At 38.5% G+C, this 25,299-nt stretch overlaps 1 protein-coding gene across 1 annotated transcript in view; it reads left to right on the top strand.

Moving 5' to 3' along the window:
• HEXO1 (beta-hexosaminidase 1) overlaps positions 1–25,299 on the top strand; it is an 89,681-nt gene that overhangs the window by 40,839 nt on the left and 23,543 nt on the right. Inside the window, exons 10-11 of the mRNA XM_090006131.1 lie at positions 18,395–18,454; positions 19,154–19,187. Of these exons, the coding sequence (XP_089862257.1) occupies positions 18,395–18,454; positions 19,154–19,187 (94 nt within the window). The remainder of the gene's footprint in view (positions 1–18,394; positions 18,455–19,153; positions 19,188–25,299) is intronic.

Here is a 25,299-nt window from a genome sequence, read left to right as displayed (position 1 = left end):
ATTGCATTAATTCACTCATATGCAGAACCATCCACATATTTTCAAGCAAAAAATGATATCAAATGGATAGAAGCCATGAAAGCTGAATTAGATGCACTTGAAAAGGCTTCTACATGGAATATTCAAGATCTTCATCCATGGAAGAAAACTATAGGATGTCGATGGGTTTATAAAATTAAAACCAAGAGTGATGGTACTCTTGAAAGATATAAAGCCCGTTTAGTAGCCAAAGGTTATGCCCAAGAATATGGGATTGATTATGAAGAAACCTTTGCTCCGGTGGCTCGTATGACTACTGTCCGAACCTTAATTGCCTTAGCTTCTATCAAAAAATGGTTTATTTTTCAAATGGATGTCAAAAATGCTTTTTTAAATGGAAAGCTAGTTGAAGAAGTATATATGGAACCCCCTCCTGGTCTAAGTATTCCTAAGGGTAAAGTCCTTCGCTTAGAAAAAACTCTTTATGGACTTAAACAAGCACCAAAAGCTTGGTATGATAGGTTTAGTCGTGTTATGATTGATATTGGTTTTCAATTCTGTTTAACTGACACTGCTTTGTTTATTAAGAATTCTGATGCAGGGATCATTGTGCTTCTTCTCTATGTGGATGATATGATCATCACCGGAAGCGATAAACAGGGAGTTGAAACAATCAAAACACTTCTTAAATCTCATTTTGAAATGACTGATTTGGGCTTGTTGAGATATTTTTTAGGCATTGAAGTTGCTTATTCTCCTAGAGGATATTTATTATCTCAGACTAAATTTGCTTTTGATATTGTTTTCAGGTTTGGTATTACTGATGATAAGAAAGTTGACACTCCAGAAGTTGTTAATGTTAAAATGAAGATTGATGATAGAGAACTTCTTGCAGACCCTACTCCTTACAGACAGCTTGTCGGGGCACTTTCCTATCTATCCATTACCAGACCAGATATAGCACATGCTGTTCATACAGCAAGTCAATTTCAACATGCTCCTACTTCTGTTTATATGGGAGCAGTCATGCGTATTATCAGATACATCAAGTCCTCTCTTTCATGAGGACTTTTCTTATCTTCCTCCTCTTCTCTTGATTTAATTGCATATACTGATGCATATTGGGGAGGTGATCCCAATAACAGACACTCAACCACTGGCTTTTGTGTCTTTTTAGGGGAATCATTAATCTCGTGGAAGTGTAAAAAGCAGCAGAAGGTATCTCTCTCATCCACCGAAGCTGAATACAGAGCCATGGCAACCATGACCATGGAAGTAGTTTGGCTCCGACGACTGCTTGCTGACATGGGAGTTGAAGCAACAAAGGCTTCACAAATGTGTTGTGACAACAAAAGTGCGATCTACATTGCCAGTAACAGAACATTCCACGAACGCACCAAACACATCGAAATGGATTGTCACTACGTCAGAGAGGAATATCTACACGGGATAATTGATCTGCCATATGTCACTTTAGAATATCAGTTAGCAGACTTCTTTACAAAACCTCTCGCTGCTCCCCGATTTCACTTTCTCTTAGACAAACTTTCGCTCATTGTACCGTAAGTTTTTGGGGAAGTGTTAAAATGTAAAACTGTATATATATGTATATATAATAATATTATATTATTATATATATATATATAAATACATTTTTCATTTCTTTCTTTTCTGTATTTTTTTTCCTTTATTTTTATTTTTTGTCTTTATGTCATCTAGTTCAGTTTGAACTAGAATGACTGTTGCTAGTCAAGTCCTGTCCAGACTTGACTAGCAATAGAGCTGTTGGACTGACACAGTCCAACAGCTCTTAATAGAGTTGTTGGACTGACACATTCCAACAGCTCTAAATAGAGCTGTTGGACTGTGCCCAACAGCTCTATTGAGTCCTCTTTCAGCTGTGTATATAAAGGGGTGCAGCCCCTCTTGTATTTTACTCCAATGCTTCTTAAGCAATTGGTTTTTCATATCAATAAAGAATACATTTTTATTTTTATTTTGTTTCCAGTTATACCCTTTTTAAGGGTTATGCTTTAGTCTCATTCTTGACACTTGCTCTTGTTAATCAAAGCTCGTGTTTCGAAGATCCCCATTTCATTTCATGATTGACAGCATAAACTATATCAGGTCTGGTAAAGGTCAAGTACTGTAACATCCCCACGAGACTTCTATACATTGTAGGGTTGACACAAAGATGACCATCTTCAGAGCTTAGCCTTTGATGTAATACACTAGGAGTGCTGACTGGTTTGCAATTCGTCATCCCGGCTCTTTTCAGAAGGTCAAGAGTGTATTTTTGTTGCATGAGTGTCAATGTGTCTTGTTGTCTGTCAACTTCCACACCAAGAAAGTATCGTAACTCCCCTAAATCTTTCATCTTGAAAGTTTTCATTAAAAACTGTTTCACGTCTTGCACATGACTATCTGAGCTCCCAGTGATCACAATGTCATCAACATATATAAGGAGTATAACAATGTCTGCCTTTTGGTAAATAAAGAGTGAGTGATCCAGAGAGCATCTTCTAAAACCATAACTCTGAATCTGCATAGAGAAACTTTCAAACCAGGAACGGGACGCCTGTTTCAACCCATACAAAGATTTCCTTAGTTTGCACACCCAGGCAATAGGATCCTTCTCGGCATAACCAGGTGGTTGCTCCATATACACTTCTTCCTTTAAAGTTCCATGCAAAAATGCATTTTTAACATCCATCTGGCTAAGGCTCCAACCTTGATCGACTGCTAGGGATATGATGATACGAATAGTACCCATTTTGACTACGGGACTAAAAGTTTCGTCGTAGTCTTCACCATATTGTTGTGTGAATCCTCGAGCAACAAGTCGCGCCTTATATATGTCGATACTTCCTTCAGGCTTATTTTTTATTTTACAACATTCTTTCCTTCTGGCTGAGGGACTATTTACCAAGTCTGGCATTCATGAAGAGCTTTCATTTCTTCATTCATAGCTTCAGTCCAATGACGGGATTGAAGAGCTTGATTAAAACGAGTGGGTTCATCCTGTTTTGTGAGCTGAGACATAAATAACTGGAAATCAAGTGAGAAGGTCTCATAACTCACCCATCGTTGAATGGGATGCTTAATGCGTGACGGCCTTTGAGCCGAATCATTGGCGATGCTTTCCTCCACATTCCTCGGCTCTGTATTTTTGTCCCGTCTAGTGTATATCTGTCCAGAGAAACGTTCTACTGGGGGTGGCTCAACTGGAGATAATTCAACATGCATTTGTGAGTCATTCAACTCCCTACTCAAGCCGAAGGAAGGACAATTTGTTTGACATGTTTCTCCTGTATTAGCAAAAAGATCTGTGCTCATCCATGGATCATATACTTCTAAGTCTCGAGGTGGCAACACTGCAGAGTCATTGACCTGAAAATTTTGTTCGTCAAAAACAACATTTCTGGAGGTCCTAATACGTTTTGTAGTAGGGTCATAGCATCGATAACCTTTGTATTCATCTGCATACCCAACAAATCTGCACTTGACAGCCTTGTCCTGAAACTTATTTCGCAGAGATGAATCAATATGTACATAACATACAGCAACAACAACAACAACAACAACAACTACGCCTTCATCCCAAAACAATTGGGGTTGGCGATATGAACCAACAAAGAAAATCATTATGGGTCTTCCACATGAATCCTTCTTCTCCATTCATTTCTATCCAATGCCATGTCCTCGGTGAGGTTCAAAGCATTCATATCCTTTCTTATCACCTCCATCCATGTCTTCCTAGGCCTACCCCGACCTCTTTTAATTAATATATTTTCCCATTTCTTCATCCTTCTAACTGGAGCATCATTAGGCCTTCGTCGAATATGTCCAAACCACCGTAAACGATTCTCTCTCATCTTATTTTCAATGTACATAACATACACAACCAAAAACACGCAGCTCATCGTAAGAGGTATGTTGCCCAAATAAAGTATAATGGGGAGATTTCTGATCCAAAAGTGTCATAGGAAGACAATTTATGATATGAACAGATGTGTGAAAAACTTCTGTCCAGAGACTAACGGGCACATTGCTATCATGTAACATGCTCATCGCACTCTCGACAATATGCCTGTGTTTCCTCTCCGCAACCCCATTTTGTTGAGGAGTATGAGGGCAAGAAACCTGTTGGCTTATTCCTTTATCTCGAAGAAAGGCAATAAACTCGTTCGACGAATACTCTCCTCCACCATCACATTGTAAATGCACAATATCACAAGTAAACTTTGTTTTGACAATCGAATGAAATTCCCAAAATATTTGAAAAACTTCATGCTTGTGTTTTAAGAAATATATCCAAGTATAACGGGTTGAAGGGAAAAGTGCAACTGGAGTGCTGTGCGATCGTAGAATGCCATTGCGGTTGAAGGGAAAGTTTTATAGGACGACTATTAGACCCGCTTTACTATATGGTACGGAATGTTGGGCTGCCAAGAGACATCATATTAAAAAAATGAGTGTAGCTGAGACGCGGATGCTTAGATGGATGTGTGGAAATACAATAAAAGATAAGATTCGGAACGAGGAGATACGTAAGAAGGTAGGTGTTGCACCCATTGAAAATAAGATGCGAGAGAATCGTTTACGGTGGTTTGGACATATTCGGCGAAGGCCTAATGATGCTTCAGTTAGAAGGTTGGAGAAATGTGAAAATATATTAGTTAAAAGAGGTCGGGGTAGGCCTAAGAAGACTTGGATGGAGATGATAGGAAATGATATGAATGCTTTGAACCCCACCGAGGACATGGCATTGGATAGAAATGATTGGAGGAAAAGGATTCATGTGGAAGACCCAAAATGAATTTCTTTTTTGGTTCATATCGCTGGCCCCAATTGTTTTGGGATGAAGGCGTAGTTGTTGTTTGTTGTTGTATCCAAGTATAACGGGAATAGAAATCAATAAAGACAATATAGTAATGAATGCCAGAAAGAGAAGGAATAGGTGCGGGTCCCCAAACATCGGAACAAATAATCTCAAATGGCTTTGAAGCTCTTTTATTTATAATATGAAAGGGAAGAACATGGCTTTTGCAGAGTGCGCATGAAGAACATTTATTATTATTATCAAAAAATGAACTTAAACTAGACTCTGGAAGGAGACCATCAGATACAATATTTTCAACGAAACCTCGACTATAATGTCCCAAACGACTATGCCAAATATCTGGCTTATTACAATGAGATGAATTAAAAACTTTCAATGAAGGAAAAAGGAGAGACTCTGAAGGCGAAGACACTGAAGAATGCTTGGACGACTTCAACTGGAGGACTGGGATTGAGGGCGAAGACACTGAAGGAATCTCCTTGAAGACGTACATGTTTCCTTGTCGCTCCCCCTTAGCGAATGTCTCATTCGTTCGTAGATCCTTAACATAAACAGAAGAGGGAGTAAATTCGACGGAAGAATTCATATCGGCAACAAGTTTAGCTACAAAAACAATGTTTTTTTTAATATTAGGAGCAAGAAGGACATTTGACAAATGAAGTGAGGACTTTGACATAGGGATATGTGCATTGTCAGTATGACTAATGAAGTGATAAGTTCCATCTCCCGTAACTATACTACCTTTTTCAAAATAATGCAATAAGTGAGATAACTTACCCGCATTACCCATAACATGTGTGGCGGCACCTGAATCAACATACCATTCGCCTTGTTTATTTTGCTTGATTGTCATCTGTGACAATGCTGATAACAGAAGTTGTTGCACATCTGTGGATGGCACTTTTGTGTCCACAACAGTAGCTGATTTATTCTCAATTTTGTTTATTTTTCCTCTATTCCGTGGATTGAACCAACAATCAGCTTTCACATGTCCTCTTTTGTTACATAAGAAACAAGTGGGCACTCTCCTCTGATTCCCTATATTAAAAGCCCCTGAAATATTAGGTGTAGGCAAGATACCACATCCTCCCTGCCCGAAACGTCTGCAGCCTCTACCTCCTTGATACCCTCCATTCCCTCGTCCAAAACCTACAGAAGTGTCCATGGCCAAAACTGAATGAGGACGAGCTGATTCACTTCCTTCTGCCCTTTGCTTTATAATCATCTCATACTGGAGAAGTTTCGCTTGGAGGTCGTCAAAAGTGGGCAAGTGAGGAAGGCATGATAAAGTTGTGGTATGTAATAAAAAGAGACAGAAGCACCAATAGAGCAAAAGGTCACTCTTTAAGAGTGACTACTAGAGCCAAGAACACAAAACACCAAATGTGCACACACACAACTCACAAATATAGAAAATGACTTAAAGTCATAAGTTGGATTTATTGAAGAAAGGAAGAGAAGGGTGTAAAAACTCATACATTCAAGAGGGGAACACATCCTTTATTTATAGAGGAGGAGGGCACAAGAAGGGACCACAAGGGGGCTCCCTTGTAGTCGTTGGGAGCCCCCAACGGTCAGAAATCTGACCGTTGGGGCCCCAACGACTACAAGAGTGGGGGCCCTTGTGGTTCAAACAAGAAACAAAAAAGAAAAAAGTGAAAAAAGGAAAAAGAAAAAGAAAAAGAAAAGTAAAAATATAAAAAGTACATTTTGCAGTTTTACAAGAATACCCCTATCGGGTATTTCACTAAAAGGAATATGTGTATATATATATATATATATATATATATATTTTAACACGCCCCCTCAAACTTTACGGGGAGAAGACCGAAAGTTTGCTAAGGAGGAACATAAATCGTGGAGTTGGGAGCGTTTTGGTGAAGAAGTCAGCTAGTTGATACTCTGAAGTAACATATGGTAATGAGATAGTCTCTCTGAGGTATTCGTCTCGAACATAATGGCAATCCATTTCGATATGCTTTGTCCGCTCATGAAAGGTGGGATTGCTGGCAATGTATATCGTACTTTTGTTATCACAGCAGAGCTTGGTAGGAGTGGAAATGAGGACGCCCATTTCAGCAAGGAGACTTCTGAGCCATACGATTTCCATAGTTGTCATCGCCATAGCCCGATACTCAGCTTCAGTAGATGATAAGGAGACCTTCTGCTGCTTCTTGCATCTCCACGAGATAAGAGATTCACCTAAAAAAATACAAAGACCCGTAATTGAGATACGATCATTGGGATTTCCTCCCCAGTCAGCATCAGTAAAAGCAGTCAATTCAAGAGATGAGGAAGAGGATAAGAAGAGTCCCTTGGAGATGGTATTTTTGATATATCGCACAATTCTCATTACGGCCGCCATATGAATCGTGGTAGGTGCGTGCTGGAACTGGCTCGCTGCATGAACCACATGAGCTATGTCAGGACGGGTGATGGATAGATAGGTGAGGGATCCAATTAATTGACGGTAGGGAGTTGGATCTTCAAGAAGAACACCATCTTCAAGTCTTAGTTTCGCATTGATAACTTCGGGAGTCTCAACTTTCTTTTCATCAGATATTCCTGATTTGGTACAAATTTCAGCAGCTAACTTCATTTGAGATAAGATGTATCCACGTTCGGAATAAGCCACTTCAATTCCTAAAAAATATCGCAAATAACCAAGGTCAGACATATCAAAGGTATCTTTTAGCATAGACTTAACATCATTTACTCCCTTTTTGTCATTCCCAGTGATGATCATATCATCAACATACAGCAGAAGCATGATAATGGAGTCACCTGTCCTTTTAACAAAAAGAGCAGTGTTAGTATAGCAAGAAGAAAAACCTAAATTGATTAATACATTACTAAACCTGGCATACCAAGCTTTAGGAGCTTGCTTAAGTCCATATAAAGCCTTTTTAATTTCAAAATTTTTCCATTTAAATTCATACCTGGCGGTGGTTTCATATAAACTTCTTCATTTAGATTGCCATTCAAGAAGGCATTTTTAACATCAAGTTGAAAGATAGGCCATTTTTTAACAGAAGCTATAGCAATAAGGGCTCGAACACTAGTCATTCGAGCAACTGGGGCAAAAGTTTCATCATAGTCTACCCCATACTCTTGGGCATATCCTTTGGCAACCAATCTAGCCTTATATCTTTCTAATGAACCATCACTCTTAGTTTTTACTTTAAACACCCATCTACATCCAATGGCTTTCTTGCCATTGGGAGGATCAATGATTTCCCAAGTTTGTGCCCTTTCAAGGGCATTAAGTTCAAGTTCCATAGCTTCATTCCAATGAGCATATTGTTTGGCATCATTGTAATGAGATGGTTCGTGAAAGGAGTGAAGAGCAAGAAGACATGCTCGATAATTAGGAGAAAAAGAGTCATAAGAAACAAATCTATTTGGTATCTTGGGAATGCGATTTGATCTTCTTTGAGAGGTTTCTTCTATCGACTCATTTTGAGAAAATCTTTCAAGAGCACACGGAGGATTTCTTTCATTCCTTCTAGAGTAGACTTGTATTTGTCTAGACGCATTTTCTTCTAAGTTTTGATCATTATTTGGATGTTCAACAAGATCTTCTTTAAGAGATTCACTAGGATCAACATGATCATCTATGATGTTTTCTTGAGGTAACAAATCAAATAAAAAGGAATTGTCAATATTCTCATTTGGTTGATGTGAAAAACCATTTTCTTCTTCGAGGAATGTGACATCTTTTGAGATATAAAGTTTATTCTTAAGAATGTCAAAACATCGATATCCTTTTTGTTTTTCGCCATATCCCAAGAAAATACATTCAATAGCCCTAGGAGAAAGTTTATCATTTTTGCGAGTTAAAACAAAGCATTTACATCCAAAAATTCTTAATCTTTTATAGTCGGGAGACATATTGTAAAGTTTTTCAAATGGAGAAAGATTTTTTAAAGAGGATGAAGGGATTCTATTGATGAGATATGTTGAGGTTAGAACCGCTTCGGCCCAAAAGGATTTTGGGATATTTTTTGAAATTAATAATGTTCTTGTAGTTTCTATTATGTGCCTATGCTTTCTTTCCGCAAGACCATTTTGTTGCGGAGTGTTGGGACAAGAACGTTGATGACAAATTCCATTTTCTTTTAAGTAATTTTGAAAATCATTAGACATATATTCACCTCCCGAATCGGACCTAAGAATAGATAGATTTCCCAAAAATTGATTTTTAACCATTGCATGAAATTCTTTAAAGAAGGAGAAGACTTCGGATTTGCGACTTAGGAAGTATATCCATGTAAATCTAGTGAAGTCATCAATAAAGACCATATAATACGAAAAACCTCCTTTAGACAAAATTGGGGAGGGTCCCCACACATCGGAATGAACAAGTTTAAATGGCCGAGTGGTAAAGTAACTCCTTTGAGGAAAAAAAAATAACTTTAGATTTCCCAAAAATGCAATCTTTACAAGTCATGTGATTGTCTTTACAAGTATTGTTCAAAAAAGGGAAAAGAGACATTTTTACAAAATTTGGATGACCAAGTCTCTCATGCCAAATTCCAATACTTTTGTCTTTAACAAGATTGCAAGATGACTTAGATGGAAGCGTCAAAAAATTCATAAAATAGAGATCACCCCTTCTATGGCCTTGCCCAATCAGCTTCCCTGACTGGAGATCCTGCACGGTGCAATCTTTAGGTGAGAAAGAGACTTGTCATCCATGGTCGGTGATTTGAGAAACGGAAAAGAGATTTAAATTAATTTTTGGGACGACTCTTACTTTAGGAACAAAAAAGTTTTGAGATTTTTTGAAGTCAAGAGTTCCAATACTTTCAATTTTCAATGACGTTCCATCTACCGTTGAAACATAGGAGGACATGGGTTCGGAAAAAACATTTGAAAGAGAGGTTTTATGAGATGTCATATGAAAAGAAGCACCAGAGTCTAATATCCACATACCTGGAGGTGATGAAGAGTAGGCGATGGCGGCCCCGGATGTTGAAGGGGAAGACTTGAGAAGATGTTGGAGAACTTCGGAGATATGATTAAGAGTTTCTTTGATATCTCCTTCTTTGGTACTTTCTTCCTTCTTTGAAGAACTTTCTCCAACCACGGCAACCTTTCCTTTAAGCTTTGGACAAACCGGTCTAATGTGCCCCGGTTCATTACAATAGTGGCATATAATTCCCTTTCTAGGCCCATTACTATTTTTGTTAAAGTGGGGAGGTCTATAAGCTTTAACATTCGATCCGGGCCTATTAACGGCCAAAACTTCATCACTCCTAATGCTCAAGCCAAGCCGAGTTTCTTTTTGACATATCTCGGCAAGGGCATCTTCAATAGGTAGGGCTTTGCTTCTATGGAGAAGAGATGCCCTTACTTGTTCAAATTCCGGGCGAAGACCATGAAGGAATTGGAAAAAGTGCTCCTTTTCAATTTGTTCCCTTCTTAGTTCAATATCTTGTGGAGCAACCCATTTGGGTTCAAGAAGGGCAAGCTCATCCCAAAGAAGGGTTAGAGAGCTAAAATAGTCCCGGACACTCATATCTATTTGTTTGGTGGAACGGATTTTTTCTTGACAAAAAAATTGCCGAGCAAGATCCTTTTGGGTATACATACCCTTAAGGAAAAACCAAGCCTCATTGGCCCTTCTAAATTTGGCAATATTGGCACAATTTTTAAGGTCTACATTGTTCATAAACCATGCCAAAATTTTGGCATGGTTACTTTCCCAATCCTCAATTTTGGATTGATGTTCATTAATGGCTTTGATGCGCTCATCGCCATCTAAAGCCTTTTCAACTTCATTTTCAATTTTGGTAAGAACAAGAGAGGGTTCGGGAGTAGTTCCCATAACAAAGCCCCAAAGTTTCTTACCTCTTAGATGATTTTCCATAGCGGAGGCCCACATGAGATAGTTGGACCCATTTAGCTTGAAAGAAAGCTCCACTTTAGAGTCACGTTCCATCAACACCAAATATTCTTCCTTTCTTCAAAACTTTGAGAGGCACGCGTTCCAAGATGACAAAGGAAAAGCCCAATCACCAACCGAGCTCTGATACCATGTAATAAAAAGAGGCGGAAGCACCAATATAGCAAAAGGTCACTCTTTAAGAGTGACTACTAGAGCCAAGAACACAAAACACCAAATGTGCACACACACAACTCACAAATATAGAAAATGACTTAAAGTCATAAGTTGGATTTATTGAAGAAAGGAAGAGAAGGGTGTAAAAACCCATACATTCAAGAGGGGAACACCTCCTCTATTTATAGAGGAGGAGGGCACAAGAAGGGACCACAAGGGGGCTCCCTTGTAGTCGTTGGGAGCCCCCAATGGTCATAAATCTGACCATTGGGGCCCCAACGACTACAAGAGTGGGGCCCCTTGTGGTTCAAACAAGAAACAAAAAAGAAAAAAAGGAAAAAGAAAAGAAAAAGTAAAAATATAAAAAGTACATTTTGCAGTTTTACAAGAATACACCTATCGGGTATTTCACTAAAAGGAATATATATATATATATATATATATATATATATATATATATATATATATATATATATATATATATATATATATTTTAACAGTGGTAAACATGTCGAAATCAGGACCCAATCCATTGAGAAGTTGTTGAACTTTATCTTTATCTGCAATAGCACTTCCAACAACAACCAATTGATCAGTAATACTCTTCAAGCGGCCTATGTATTCCATGACTGTCATGGAGCCTTTCTTCAAACTTTGAAATTCATTTTTTTAAGTACATAACTCGGGCTTCTGATATCTGAGAGTATGTCTGAGACAACTTACTCTACAGATCTGCCGCAGTGCAATCATCTGAAAGAGTAACCAACACTTCTTGAGAGAGTGTTGATGTAATATAAGCAACCAAAGACTGATCCCGCTTCCTCCAAGCTGTATACTCTGGATTCTTAATAGAAATGAATATTGTGTCACCCTTCTCATCCTCGGTTTCTTGCAAAATAAGCCGTGTTGGTATAGGAACTAAACCACCCAAATGTTCATCGAGATCCTGATTTCGTATATGTAAAACCCGAAAATTTTATAAAATTTTGCAAATTGGGCCTGGATCCAAATTACAGATCCAGGACCCATAAAGGGGTTTTTTCACATACATTTACCTCGTAAATTTGATATGTACGTATAAGTACAATAATTTGTAATTAACTAAATAATTCGGAGAATAATCATTCAATAGGGGTGCGTAGATGGGTATGGGATCCATATACCGGATCCATGTACATATATATATATATATTTATATATCTAAATATATATATATATATGTGTGTATAATCATAAATAAATAATATTAATATTGGTAATACTATAGAAATATAATATATATATATATATATATATATATATATATATATATATATATATATTAAGCGGATTCGAGGATCCACAGTTGGATCCACTTGGATCCAACTTGCGGATCCATTTTGGTGGGGGGTTAAGGTTTTATATAAAATGCGAGATTTAAAATGAATAAAATTTTTAAGTTTTTTTTTAATTTATCTGAGGATCCACAGTGGATCCATTTGGATCCACAGTGGATCCATTTGGATCCACTTGTGGATCCATTTTGACTTGGGGCCGGGTTGCGGGTCTCGGGTTCGGACCCGAGCCCCACCCCATATTCTTCAGCGCTGTTAAATGAAAAGGGCAACCCGATAAAACCCTAGCAGAAACAGGAAGGGGACAGGAGGGGGGTTACGCAAGGGGCGTAACCATCTCGGCGATAAAAAGGGGAGGCGGAAGAGGGGGTCTCACCCTCTTTCCTCATCTCCCTCGTATCTCTCTCCCTCTATCTCTCTCGGTGTGGGTTACGCCGGATTACTGGGGGGGGGCTACCGGCTGCCATTGAAGGCCACGGCAAGCAACCTGTCACGGCAGCAACAAGGAGCACCAGCCGCGGCTCGACCTTCGCATTTCCAGCCTCCGATCGCCGGAAAGATTGCCAGAAAAGTCTTCTAGAGGTATGGTGCTTCTTGGATTTCGGGGAAGGAATCGAACAAGGGTTCGATTCCGTGCGATGATTTGAGATGGGTTCTTGGGAAACCCTTTCCTGGGGCTATTCTTTTTCTCAAGAATCAGGGGTTTTCAGTTTTTTTCGATTACTGGGGAGAATACCTTTGATTTCGTGAAAATCCAAATACGTTATGGGGTGTTTGGATTTGTTATTGAAAAAGGGGTTTGGGTAATAACCATACCCAGGTTTCAGATTTCGGTCTTTCTATGTATTAGATGCTTGGCTCTGTTAGAATAGGCGTAAACAAATCTTTTTTTTAACTGATGTTGTCGATGGGTAGGGTGCTAATGAGATACGTAAATTTCTGATAATGAGTTTCTGTTGAATGTGCATGTTTTGTGGGACAAAAGAAATCCGTGGTTCTATAACTAAAAGCTAATGTATGCATACTTCATTGACACTTTTGGTTTAGTATTGCGACCTGTGAGCAGGAACTGTACAATAATTCTCATTCGGGTGTACTGAGTTTTTAGAAATAATCTAGAAGTGTGCCCTAAGACAGGCTGATATGGTTGTTCATGTATATAAGACTTAACCTGTATTATATGCATACTTTTAAATTGTAGATTTGGCAGTGGAAATACATTTTAAATTTTTAAGCTCTAGCACGATCTTAACATTTACTGTTGGTGGTATGAGTTTTGACAGCAGCTAGTAAGGATTGAGTTCAATGACAGTGAAATTTTTCATGCACTGATCGTAATCAAGTTCTGTTTTGAACCCAAGAAATGCAGGGAGTCTTGTTCTGTTGAGCACAGGGCAGAAAATCCTTCGGTTCCTTTCCTCTTTCCTTGATGATATTAAATAGCATTGTTAATGTAAATAGCCGGAAAGATGTTGATAGGGCTGCAAAGCCCATTCTGTTCCTTAACCTCCTGCAGGATTGTGAGGATCCGTAGCACATACTGCTACTGCTATCATGCTTTGGCCTTATGTTTACATATAGTTTTCTGATCTTATATAATAATTTCATTTGTGTCTTGAGATGGTATATTCATGATGATAAGAGTCAGATTCTTAAGATGAACTTGAACTACAAATCAGGTTGTTGGGAACTGCATTGTGTACCCCCCTAAATTAAACACCCTGTTTAAGATAATAAGATGCTAGATCGATGTCGAGCTAAATGTATCACAGGTTCCATGTTGTTTTAAATTCAGAATTTGGGTATAAATCATTCTAAGAAACTCTGGGTTCTGTCATTAAACCAGAATTTGTATTTATAATAGAAAGACTATGCTAATGTATCAGTTATATCAAATATATTCCTGTGTGATTATTAATTGATATTCAACCTGAATACATATGTCTTAGTTACCTGTTATCAGACTTGAGTTCTATTCATTTTCTTAACTATTGGAATCAAGTTAATCCAAGTTCATGTGGTCATGTATGGTCTTACACAGTCTTATATCATCGAAAGCATGTATATTTTTGAAGAATGTCCTGATTTCTATTAGAAGGGCTGATTTCCATATGTTTCCATAAGTTAGCTAAATGAGGTTATTCAGACTTCCTATTCTCATAAATGAATATACAAAATCCTAAACTATTAAAACATGAATAGTGTAATACACTGCTGCTAGGTTCATGAACAGTTAAAGTCCGATAGAATCTTGCATGCATTACCTAATGTGATGTTGTAGGCTGTCTATTGGCATAAGATGGTGCTTGAGTGTAGTAAGCTCAAAGTTTGTAAGATGCAGCGTGGGATCGTTGAAACATAACCTGAAAATTCTCAGTTGTGTATAATAGTGCTCATGTTACACTGTTTAGGGAGGATGGATACATAAAACTGAAATCTTATATATGTAATGTATCTTGCTTGGATGTCTCTAGCTGAACATTATATTGTTGGCTAGAATCCACGTGTTATTTAAAAGCTTGTGTATTGGATGGTATAGAAACACTTGCCGTGGAGGTTTATGCTTTCACTTGATTTTTATGATTATGGTACGCATGAGTGTGAGCATGATTCAATTATTAGTAATGCTTCTTGAACATGTACACTTGATTTATATGTGAAATGGTACATGTACACTCATACCCTGAAGGAAACCATGGATTGGTTAATACCCGTATGTGATGTAGGTAACACACACATATTGAAAATGCATATGAATGAATTATGACATGCATATGTTTGGGTTTATATTTGCATGAATATGTATGTTGTTTGGCATTTTGGCCTAGTGTTATAAAGGAAACACTGTTATGGTTTTATTATGTGATGCACCGATGGCCAAATTGGACCATCATCGGCCTGGAGTGCCGTGGGTTGGTTTTCTTTTATTTATGTTTTTAACAGCATCACTTAAACCACATAAGATGGTTTGACACTTTACTACACTGTTCTATGTGTTTACACGGGCTGGAGTCCCGAATGGGTCCCTGTAAGGGAGGATGCAGGGTTTTCACTTTACTTTTGCATATAGTGTTGCAAACTTAAAGAATGAACTTTAAATAAAAATAAAGAATAAGAACAGTGTAATATACATTCTGGGATATCTCATCTGGAGTATGAGAATCTTGGATATCCGGTCTTGGGGAGACTGTGAGGATACAAAAACTCTGTGTGCGTTGTTGCCCCTGAACCTGATATTGAGGTTCTTCTCCTTGCCACGGTTTTAGGGAGAATCCGCTACTTTACCCGGGAGTGGTGTGTTAGTCACAGCTGTGAGTTTATGGTACCAAGGAAGTGGCACTTGTGGGCGTGGGGTGTCCCTTGTGTCCCCGACATTAGATGTGGAGGTCTAATGTTCCGATGGATGGTGCTGTTTCCTGATATCGGTCGAGGGCTAAGTTGGAACCCAGTAATAAAATACAAATTGTGTGTTAAGCTACCCTGGGAACCTACTTGACCTCGGGGTTTTTGGTGTATCCGCGGGCCACGGTAATTAAAAAGAGGAACTTAAAGTTATGTGCATTTAATAGGGCATGCATATGGAAAGATGGAACTTAAATGAAAGATAACAGAAGAAATCATGCATTGCACCTAATCATGCATTTTTCTGTTATGCATTAGATCATGCATGTTTGACTCATTCTTGATATCATGACATCATTTGTTGGTAGCATATGACTTACTTTGTGAAATCATGCTGAAAGGTTTGATCATTTAGTTATTGATATATGACACTGTTTACTGTTATTGACTGGTGAGTAAATGCAATCATTGGTAGTTATGGAAATTTAAATGTTGCAAATTTTATATCTGCACTCACTCAAATCACTGCATGAAATCTTATCCATGTTCTTTCTCTCACCTGGTTTCTTTAGAAGTAGCTGTGCTCAGAATTTCGGTTCTGACACCCTACTTTGTTGGTTTTTCACAGGAATTGGTGGACAGTGAAGTTGGACATGCATCTGGGGATGGATGAGTTATACTTGGACTTGTCAGCTTCAGTAGAGGATATTGTGGCTCTTTCTTTTGTCTTTCGGTTCTTTTAAATTCTGCAATTGTTACTTTACTTTCAGTTGAAGAAAACCTTGTCTTTGAAATTTTATTACTCATTAATAAAAGAGTTTTAGTTGGTTGATATGGATGATAATTGCAACTTCGTTTGTGGTGTGTGGTTATCCAACTGAAATTGGAACTGTAGGGACCCCAGGTCTCTGGGAAGTTTTCCGCAACTCTTAGAAAAAAAAATATTCCGCATTTTTAAAAGGGTATGGATTGGGGTCGTTACAGTATAAAAGGAAGGATTTGCCTCTTCCAGGTCAAAAAATTAGAATGAGTGAGTTTTCAGTAACGAGCTGACTCAAGAAATTGGCAGAGGGATCGGATGGCGAAGAGAAATCCATAGCAGTGAAACAGTGAATAAGCAAACAAGATGAATGGGAAGAAATAAAACAGATTTGAGATCACTTAATCAATCAGTAAACCTTGAATAAGGCATATACCTGTACTACCAAAGGTGTTGCACAAAGAACACTGAAACAACAATTAAGGAAACAACAATAAAGGAAAGAAAACTTGTGGAATTAGAGAAAACTGGTTTGTAATAAAAAGGGAACTGCAGTCGGTTTGTGTTGAGGGAAGATGGAACCAACACAGGTCTGAAAACCAGTCGTTGGTGTTGAAGAAAAGATGAAATCAACACAGACGATGAATGAAGGAGATAAAAAAAACAGATGAGCACGCTGAAAGAAAAGGGAAGAAAAAAAAAAGGTACCACCTTTCAGAATAGAGATGAGATTTCAGATTCAGAAGATGAAATTTAAGATAAAAAAAAGGAAGATGATCACGCTGAAGAATCACGCTGAAGACCTGTTTACGCTGGGAGTTGTTCACGCTGAAGAATCACGATCTGGGTTTGCTATTCACGCTGTAGAACCACGATCTGGGGTTGTTGTTCACGCTGAAGAATCACGATCTGGGATTGTTGTTTCAGAACTTCTTCACGCACAGGATTAACCTATGCTTTGATACCATATCAGATTTGCTTACAGGAAATAAGGAGAGAGAGAGAGAGTGAGAAAGAGAGAGAGAGAGAAATTCACAATGGCTGGGGCGGCACTACAATGCTCGACCTCCAAAACCCTAAACATTATAAAGTAAATCATGTACAGTGATATTACAAAAATGCCATTAATGAGGTTATATTGCATGTGTTCATATAATATGCGTATGGATCTGGATCCAGATCCATACGCATATGCAATCTGTATTCTAACGCAAACTGTATTCTAACACCTTTCACAACAGTCAAAAAGAAAAAAAGTGTAAAAAGCAAAAGTAAATAAAAAAAGAAAAAGTAAAAATGTTAGCTCATTAGGGTGGCTGACACCTATTGAGTAAAAGGACTGAAATACCCCTGATGGGTATTTCAGTTTACAGTTAAAAGAGGCATAATATTTTAACAGTTTGGTGGTGGGTTGTCTACTTGTGATTTTGAGCTAGGGATCCCAAGGTGGATGATGCGCGAGAGAGACGGGGGAGAGAGAGATTGAGAGAGAGACATTACTGCAGTCGCCGCACCGGAGGAGATGGACTGGGTAAATTGCGTCGGGATCGGGGGGGGGGGGGTAAATTGTTTTTTCCTAATCTCCCGCCCAGCCCCCATTTCATCGTGATTTTTTTTAGAGTCCAGATTTGGACTGTTATGACCCTGGGTGCATTGACCGCACCCAGTGTCGGTTTGACCGCACCAGGTGCCGCACCCGAGTTGCGTCGACGCGGGTGCGGCACCCTGCTGGCCGAATCCCTGTGACATAGCTGGTATTGTATGACTGGCATTTAGCTTTGCATGATCTAATGAAGTCCTGATATGGTTATAAGGGATTAATCTCTAATTAATGTAATGCCCAATCCTTTTGTTTCCTCTTCTTACTTTTCTTGTTTCTGCTTTAAAATTTAGTGTTGAAACTCATTAAAATATATTTCAACTTTCAAGTGAAAAGAAAAGGATGTATTACGTTTTTATGACATACACTGTTAACAAAATTTATTGCATAAAATTTTCCATGCTTTATGTATTAATTTTTCATTTTTCTCTGTCTCTTATAATGTTTTAACTCAACAAGATATATTTTTCAGATATGAGAAAAATCTTTCCATTTGGGCTGTTTCATTTGGGTGGAGATGAAGTCAATACAGGTATGTCACTATGTCTATAAATTGGTACAGTTGGTTCTCCTTCCATGGAACCTTGAAGATTCATAGGGCCCATTTGTTTATGTGTTTTTCATGAGAAAATGCTGAGTTTGCATCCCTTTCCCACCACGGTGAAACAAATATCCAAGGATCATGGTGGGAAAGTGCCTTATTGGCACAAGTGGGTCCCAGTTTTTTTTACATCATCTTCCTCTTTTCAAATTAAAAGTCCTTCACACCTCGTCCTGTATGAAAGAACTTTCATGAGATGGCCATGTTGGCAGGACTTTTTAGAAAGTCATGCCACCCCCTTGAAAGAGTGTTCCTTCCCATAGAAATGAAACAAATGGGGCGATAAGTGTTAATTTTTGATACAGTTAAAATAATCCTTTTGACACACTTTGCATTGATTTTGGCTGCAAGAACTTTCTCTTTCATATTAAAAAAGAAAATGAAAAAAATTGCATGAAGTATTGAGTTTGGATGATTTTTCTAAAGTTTGATAGTTCAGATCTGGTTTTCTGATGACATTCACGATTGGTGCTTGTGCCATAAAATGACATGTACTGTCTTTACTACAATCATATTAAATAACAGTGGTTATGTGATTTTGCACTGTTATTTGATATGACACTATATATCTGCTCTTCATATGATTGTTTCATGTTTAGTGTCCTATTGTAATTCTTCAGCATTTGGCAGATTGTTGGAGGTCAACAACACATATTAAACAATGGTAATGCTACATGTACTCTCTTATGCATTGAAACGCTTGTATGTTGTTTCTTTTAAGGGTTGATACATCAATGTTGTATGCAATAACTACAAAAAGTGTCAAGGCAAATTGGAAGGATTTTTTGCCAAAATAAATATAATGTAAAATGTTAGATGATGAGATCTTTTTTGTCCATTGTAAAGTTGACCAGGCTGGGCATGTTGGATATTATGTAAATATTATCGTAAGGGTATTTCTGTCCCTATGTAACACTAAAAGGGTTCTTTAATAAAAGGAAAGGGGTCTACCTAGCGCTCATGTTTTCGAGTGCCAAGACTTCTCCACTCATTCCTCCTTTTTCACCTTTCTGTCTGCTTCAACACCTTAATTCGTTTTCAATACACCTGAAGAAGAGGACTAGGGATGCTGTACATGGTTTTATAGTACTAGGAAGCAACAAGTTTTGAAGGGGATGGTTACTGTGAGGCTGAAGTCAGCATGATGTCATGACTGGCTTGATGAAGGCTCCTTTCATGAAGTTTTTTGGGACATTTTAAAGCTAAATGAATAGAGTATTTTACATGATATATTTGGATATTTTGGAGGTGTTTTACCTAGCCAAATCCTAGAAACAATGGGTTGTCAAGTTGTGGTTTAGTGTTTTGACTTTGAGAAGTCTATGGATGAATGAATATGTAGCTGTTTGACATGTGTATATGGCTGAGTGTTCTTGAGTTATACTAATGCCTATTTGCTCCAAAATGATGGATTATGGAAGAAAAGGGGAGTGGTCTTATGTGGAGGAGGTATAGAACCTCTATAGTATAGTATCAATAAGGATGAAATTTTCAAAAGAAAAAGAGATGACCATCATTGGTGATGAAGCATCTGGTGTTGCTAAGTCTGTGACTGGAGGTCTTTCTTCAATGATAGTCAAGGCTTGCAAACCACCAATGTGACTGGAGAAATTATGAGGCATGGTCCCAGTCTATCAAGATCTCTATCAATGCAAGAAGGAAGTTAGGCTACATCATAGAGGAGTCAAGAAGCCTGATGAAAGCGACCAACATATGTAGATTGGAAATTTGAAATATATTTGACTTTTAGTATGATTTGGCTATTACAACCTATGGAACCATCCCTTGGTAAAACATTTTTGAATTTTGAAACCACCAAAGAAGTGTGGAATGAGATTTTGGATGCTTATTCAAGAAGAGCTAATGTTGCTAAGCCATGTCATGTCAAGGATAAAATAAGGATATGCAAGCAAGAGGGTTGCCCATTGAATAACTAGTGAAACTTTAGGAGGAACTAAGTTTTTTTAAATAAAGTGTTCATTTTATGAAGGAAAGAAAGGAGAAATTAAAATAAAGTAAAGCTTTTGATTTTCTTTAGGGATTTAATAGTATGTGAAGTGAACATATCAAGTCAAACAGTGTGGGACATGAAGAGTTTCCTTTATTAAATATCATGTACACACTCTGATAGAAAACAAAGAATTTGGTAGCCACCCATGAGCCTAACACCAAGAGATCTACCCTTTTAAGTACGATACTCTTCTCTAGAATGAGTAGTGAGAAGGGTAGGGGAAGAGGGTGAATGTCCTTTGATGGCTGCGGTTGTAAGTTTTCCTTTGTCCCTGTATTGAGAAAGAGAAGAGAGAGAGAGAGAGAGAGAGAGAGAGAGAGAGAGAGAGAGAGAGAGAGAGAGATTGCGGCTGTCACGATTTCAGTTGTAACGCCCTGAAATTTAACCCAAATTTTTAGGGATTTTTTTTTTCAAGCGGAAACAACTGGAAATTCTCGGGTTAAGCATTTCAGAACGATACAGGAAAGTAAAAGCAAACCACACCATTTATTTCCACTTCAATAATAATAAAATCCAACATCAGAGTTTTCACATTGAGTCTCAAAACAAAAATCTCAATCTGAAAGTAAGCAGAACCGCCAGGGAACAAATAGATCAAGTCTCGGTCAGCGCCTCATCCCGTATCGCTCATAGAACTACTCTTCTCCTGAAAATAATAGAAATTATAGGAATTAGACTACCACGTCTAAGTAGGAAAACTGTAATTATTCTTGCAAGTAGATCATGTGTCAGGTGTGATGTGGGTGTTGTGTTGGAATTTCAGTCTAAAATAAACACATAGGGAATTCGATGCAATAGCAATAATAGACATATATCTGAATAGAAAGGTAGATTATGTAACAGTTTATACTTAAGCACAAAAAGCATTTTACTCAACTACAACAATTAAACAAGGTATTAAGAAATTAAAACAGAACTTACACTAACATGAATAACATCTATATAGCATCCATAATATGAATTCAATTAACTAATATATGCACAGTTTAGGACGTTGTTTTATCATAAGCACCGAATATACAGCATGATGAAAAAGTAAACAGTTGTCTCTTTAATGACTCCAACACAGTGATACCTAACTGTTCTAATTAATGTTTATCTTTTCTTATCCCGCGGGTACACACGGGCCAAGGCAACCATCACAGAAGAGAATGTCCGGGGGTATATTATTCAGGGTCGTTTTATTAACCCGAACATTCTAACTGTGACTGAAATCCCAAGGGAGCGGCCAGTGACCGAGAGAAACTCCCAAAGGCCAAAACCAAACCAGGATGCATCCCTAATTTCTGCAGAAGAACATAGAACTACCGCCTAGGACCCATTTGGTAGTCCGGGTCCCCCGACTCTGAGGACTGGGACCAACGAGTCGCTTTACGCTCGAAACCAAACACATGTCCCCAGAGTTTTGTACCACTTACCCTCTCCAAGGTAAGCCCGAATCTGAGTGGGTTAATCTTTTCTTTTAATTATTTTTCCGAAGTAGGGGGCATTTCCCCAACTTCCTTCTACTATCATAGCAGTAAAATTCCCAACCTTAGTCATTGTACCAAGGTGTATAGAACAGTCCCAATGTTTTATCATATGGATTGCATAACCCACCCAAAGTGCTCCGGTGCCTTTAAACCAGTCAAGAACAAAAGTTATTATTTAATTTATTTGCCAATATACTTGAACCAGATCACGTACCTACATTAGGTACTTAACCAGTATCGCCCATTGGGCAAGGTGTTCCAAACGACACTAGTTATAGTTCATCCAATCCATTTTGTGTTATGTTCCAATATAATGGTATAGTCCCTTCTAGATAATTGAGCATGGTACATATACACAACAGCTAATGAAGTACTGTTGATACAACTCACACAGCCTAACTAGGGCCTATCAATTCTGAACCCAACATGTGCAAGAATTAAGTCTTAACATTTTCCTTAACAGGTGCAGAAAGTTTTAGTATAATTAAGGACACAATCTAGCCACAATGGTTGGACCTGTCAGCGGATTACCCATTATGTAACATCCGTTAGGAATATGAAAAGAAACGATTGTCGTTGTACACAATCATAAAGCCAAGTTAATTTAAAAAGGTAAGACCCGATTATGCCATGCAATCCAAGTATGAAACCATGACTAACATATACATCAAAACTTTTCAGGAACTATGGACACTGTTAAAATTTCCAATTTTCATCAATGATGCTCAGTTCAATGTATAAAGCAATCCTGGTGTCAACTAGTGAAGATAGCAGTTATCTAAAGCTTAACCTTGACAGATTTTAATTTCAGGCATGGAGGGTCAACATAGACAGTCATAGTATGCATAGCAGAGACAATTCAGCAAAAGAAAATCACAACTATAACCATTAACACCCTGATAAACAGATGGATTTCTGAGCCCCTAAATCAGAGAAATTACTGGAGCTACAACGCTAAAAAAAAAACAGATTCCTTATAATGATTTCAATTCAATAAGAATTTAAAAACCGAACCTTCAGGAAATCATCTAAATGGCCTAACTTATGAACGTGCATGTCTAGCAATCTGAAGAATAGATGCAACTTAACAAAAGAAACATATCTAACAGAGCACATCGTCTAATCCCCCATTTTGTCTGAGAATAATGAGTTTTTTAAAAACAATCAAGGCAGTGAATTCCATGTAAGCACGAGCCCAGTGCATATACCCCTATCAGACAATTCAAACACTTTTTTTTTTTTTTATAGACATCCGACCCCTCCCCATGCTCGGATTTTGTAACTGCCGAAACTACCAACCCATAGATTTGGGGTTTCCGGCAACTGGTAACCCAAGAGGACTCTAGGTCGATCGAGTTAGGGTTTCCTCAGCAACCCACCCCAACATGACCGAGCACAGTCAAAAAAAATTTCAGAAATCCTACAAAAACCAAAAACACCCCTTATACAAAAATTCCGAAACCCCCAAATCGTGGATTTGGGGTTTTCGGTTTGGGGTTGACAGATGACCCCAAATTGGGGATTTCCCCCCCCCCCCCCCCACAAGTTGATTGATTTGGGTTTTAGGACAACCCACACCCCACCAACCCATGATTGACCTGAAAAAAAAAATTACAGCCCCTACCATTTTCCGGCGAAGGAGTTGTGGCAGCCACGCAAGGAGGTCGGTCGGCGTCACCCGGCAAAGCTTCGAGCAGCAGTCCTAAAACTCAGAGGGCGATCCGAAAATTAGAGAGATAGAGAGAGGGAGAGAATGGGATAGCTAGAGAGAGAGAAGGAAGGGATTCGGGGGTCCCCTTTTTTTTTGTAGGAGAGTGGCCACCCGAAAAGGAAGGAGCTCCTCCTCCCGGCGGCTGCGGTGTTTTCTCCTTCCCCTCGCTCACGCTCTCAGCGTGTTAGGGTTCAAAAGAACCCTAACGTGAGATTTATCGGGGAAGAGGGTTTCTCCCTCATAGCTTTATCGGGCAACCCATATCGGGTTGCCCCCCCCTTTTTCGTTTTACAAAATGTGGGCCGGGTCCGAGTCCGAACTGCGACCCGCACCCGGGATCCAACATGTTGGATTCGGGTCTCATTAAAGATGTGGACCCATAGTTGGGTCCAAACCTCAACTAATGATATATATATATATATATATATATTATCTATTTTTCTCATTTACGTATATATATGGATATTTAATAGGTTTATATATATATAAGTGGTATTTACTTAAGTATGGGTTCTGGATCCGGAACTTGGATCCGTGCCCAAATCAGCCTGTATTCCGCATACAACATTAAAAATTTTAATGGAAAAATTTCGGTTATTACATCAGTAAAAGAAATCGTGACCTAAATGTGTATTTAAGTTTACATTACACCATGGGTCCGGGTCTAGTGTATCCAGACCCGATAACTAAAAAGAAAGTTGTATGGTCTTTACATGGATCGGGTCGGATCCTGCACCTTTTTCACCCCTCCTCAAGTTGATCATGGTTTTGGACCATGAACAACTTGCTTTTAAGCATCCAAAAGGGATCCTTGGTTAACCCTTTGGTAAATATGTTTGCAACCTGTCTTTCAGTACTGACAAACTCAAGCTCAATCTCTTTTTCTTCAACCTTCTGTCTCACAAAGTGTTGGTCGATCTCAATGTGCTTGGCACGACTGCGATGTACTGGATTGAATGACATATTGATAGCACTTTGATTGTCACAGAGCAAGGTAGTGTGGGAGATCTTTTCTCCTACTTCAGTTAGAAGATGCCTGATTCATGTGACTTCGGCAGTGGCAGCAGCCATGGATCTATATTCAGCCTCAGTGCTTGATCTAGCGAAAGCTTTTTGTTTTCTACTGCTCCAAGAGACTAAATTTCTTCCAATGAAGGCACAATATCCTGATGTAGATCTTCTTTCGTCAGGATCTCCTGCCCAGTCTGCATCACAATATACAGTAATTTCGTGCTCGTTTTGGCCATATGACTGTTGTAATTATATCAATCCATCCCCAATAGTCCCTTTCAGATATCTAAGGATCCTCTTGACCGCTTCCATATGTCCAGTACGTGGCGCATGCATAAATTAAGACACTTGATTGACTGAATAAACAATATCAGGTCTAGTGAATGTGAGGTATTGTAACATTCCTATTATGCTGCGATACCTGGTGGGGTCATCACACAAATCTCCATCATGAGCGCTAAGTTTTTGATGAAGTACACTCGGAGTTCCTAGAGGTTTGCAGTCTTTCATGTCTGCCTTGCTGAGAACATCTACAGTGTACTTGTGTTGAGTGAGTGTCAATCCATGAGTC

The sequence above is a fragment of the Nuphar pumila genome, chromosome 5 (assembly GCF_984573655.1).
Source record: "Nuphar pumila chromosome 5, dmNupPumi1.hap1.1, whole genome shotgun sequence".
Classification (NCBI taxonomy): Eukaryota; Viridiplantae; Streptophyta; class Magnoliopsida; order Nymphaeales; family Nymphaeaceae; genus Nuphar; species Nuphar pumila.
Note: the sequence above shows the minus strand (reverse complement) of the source record. Positions and strands in the feature narration are given on the sequence as shown.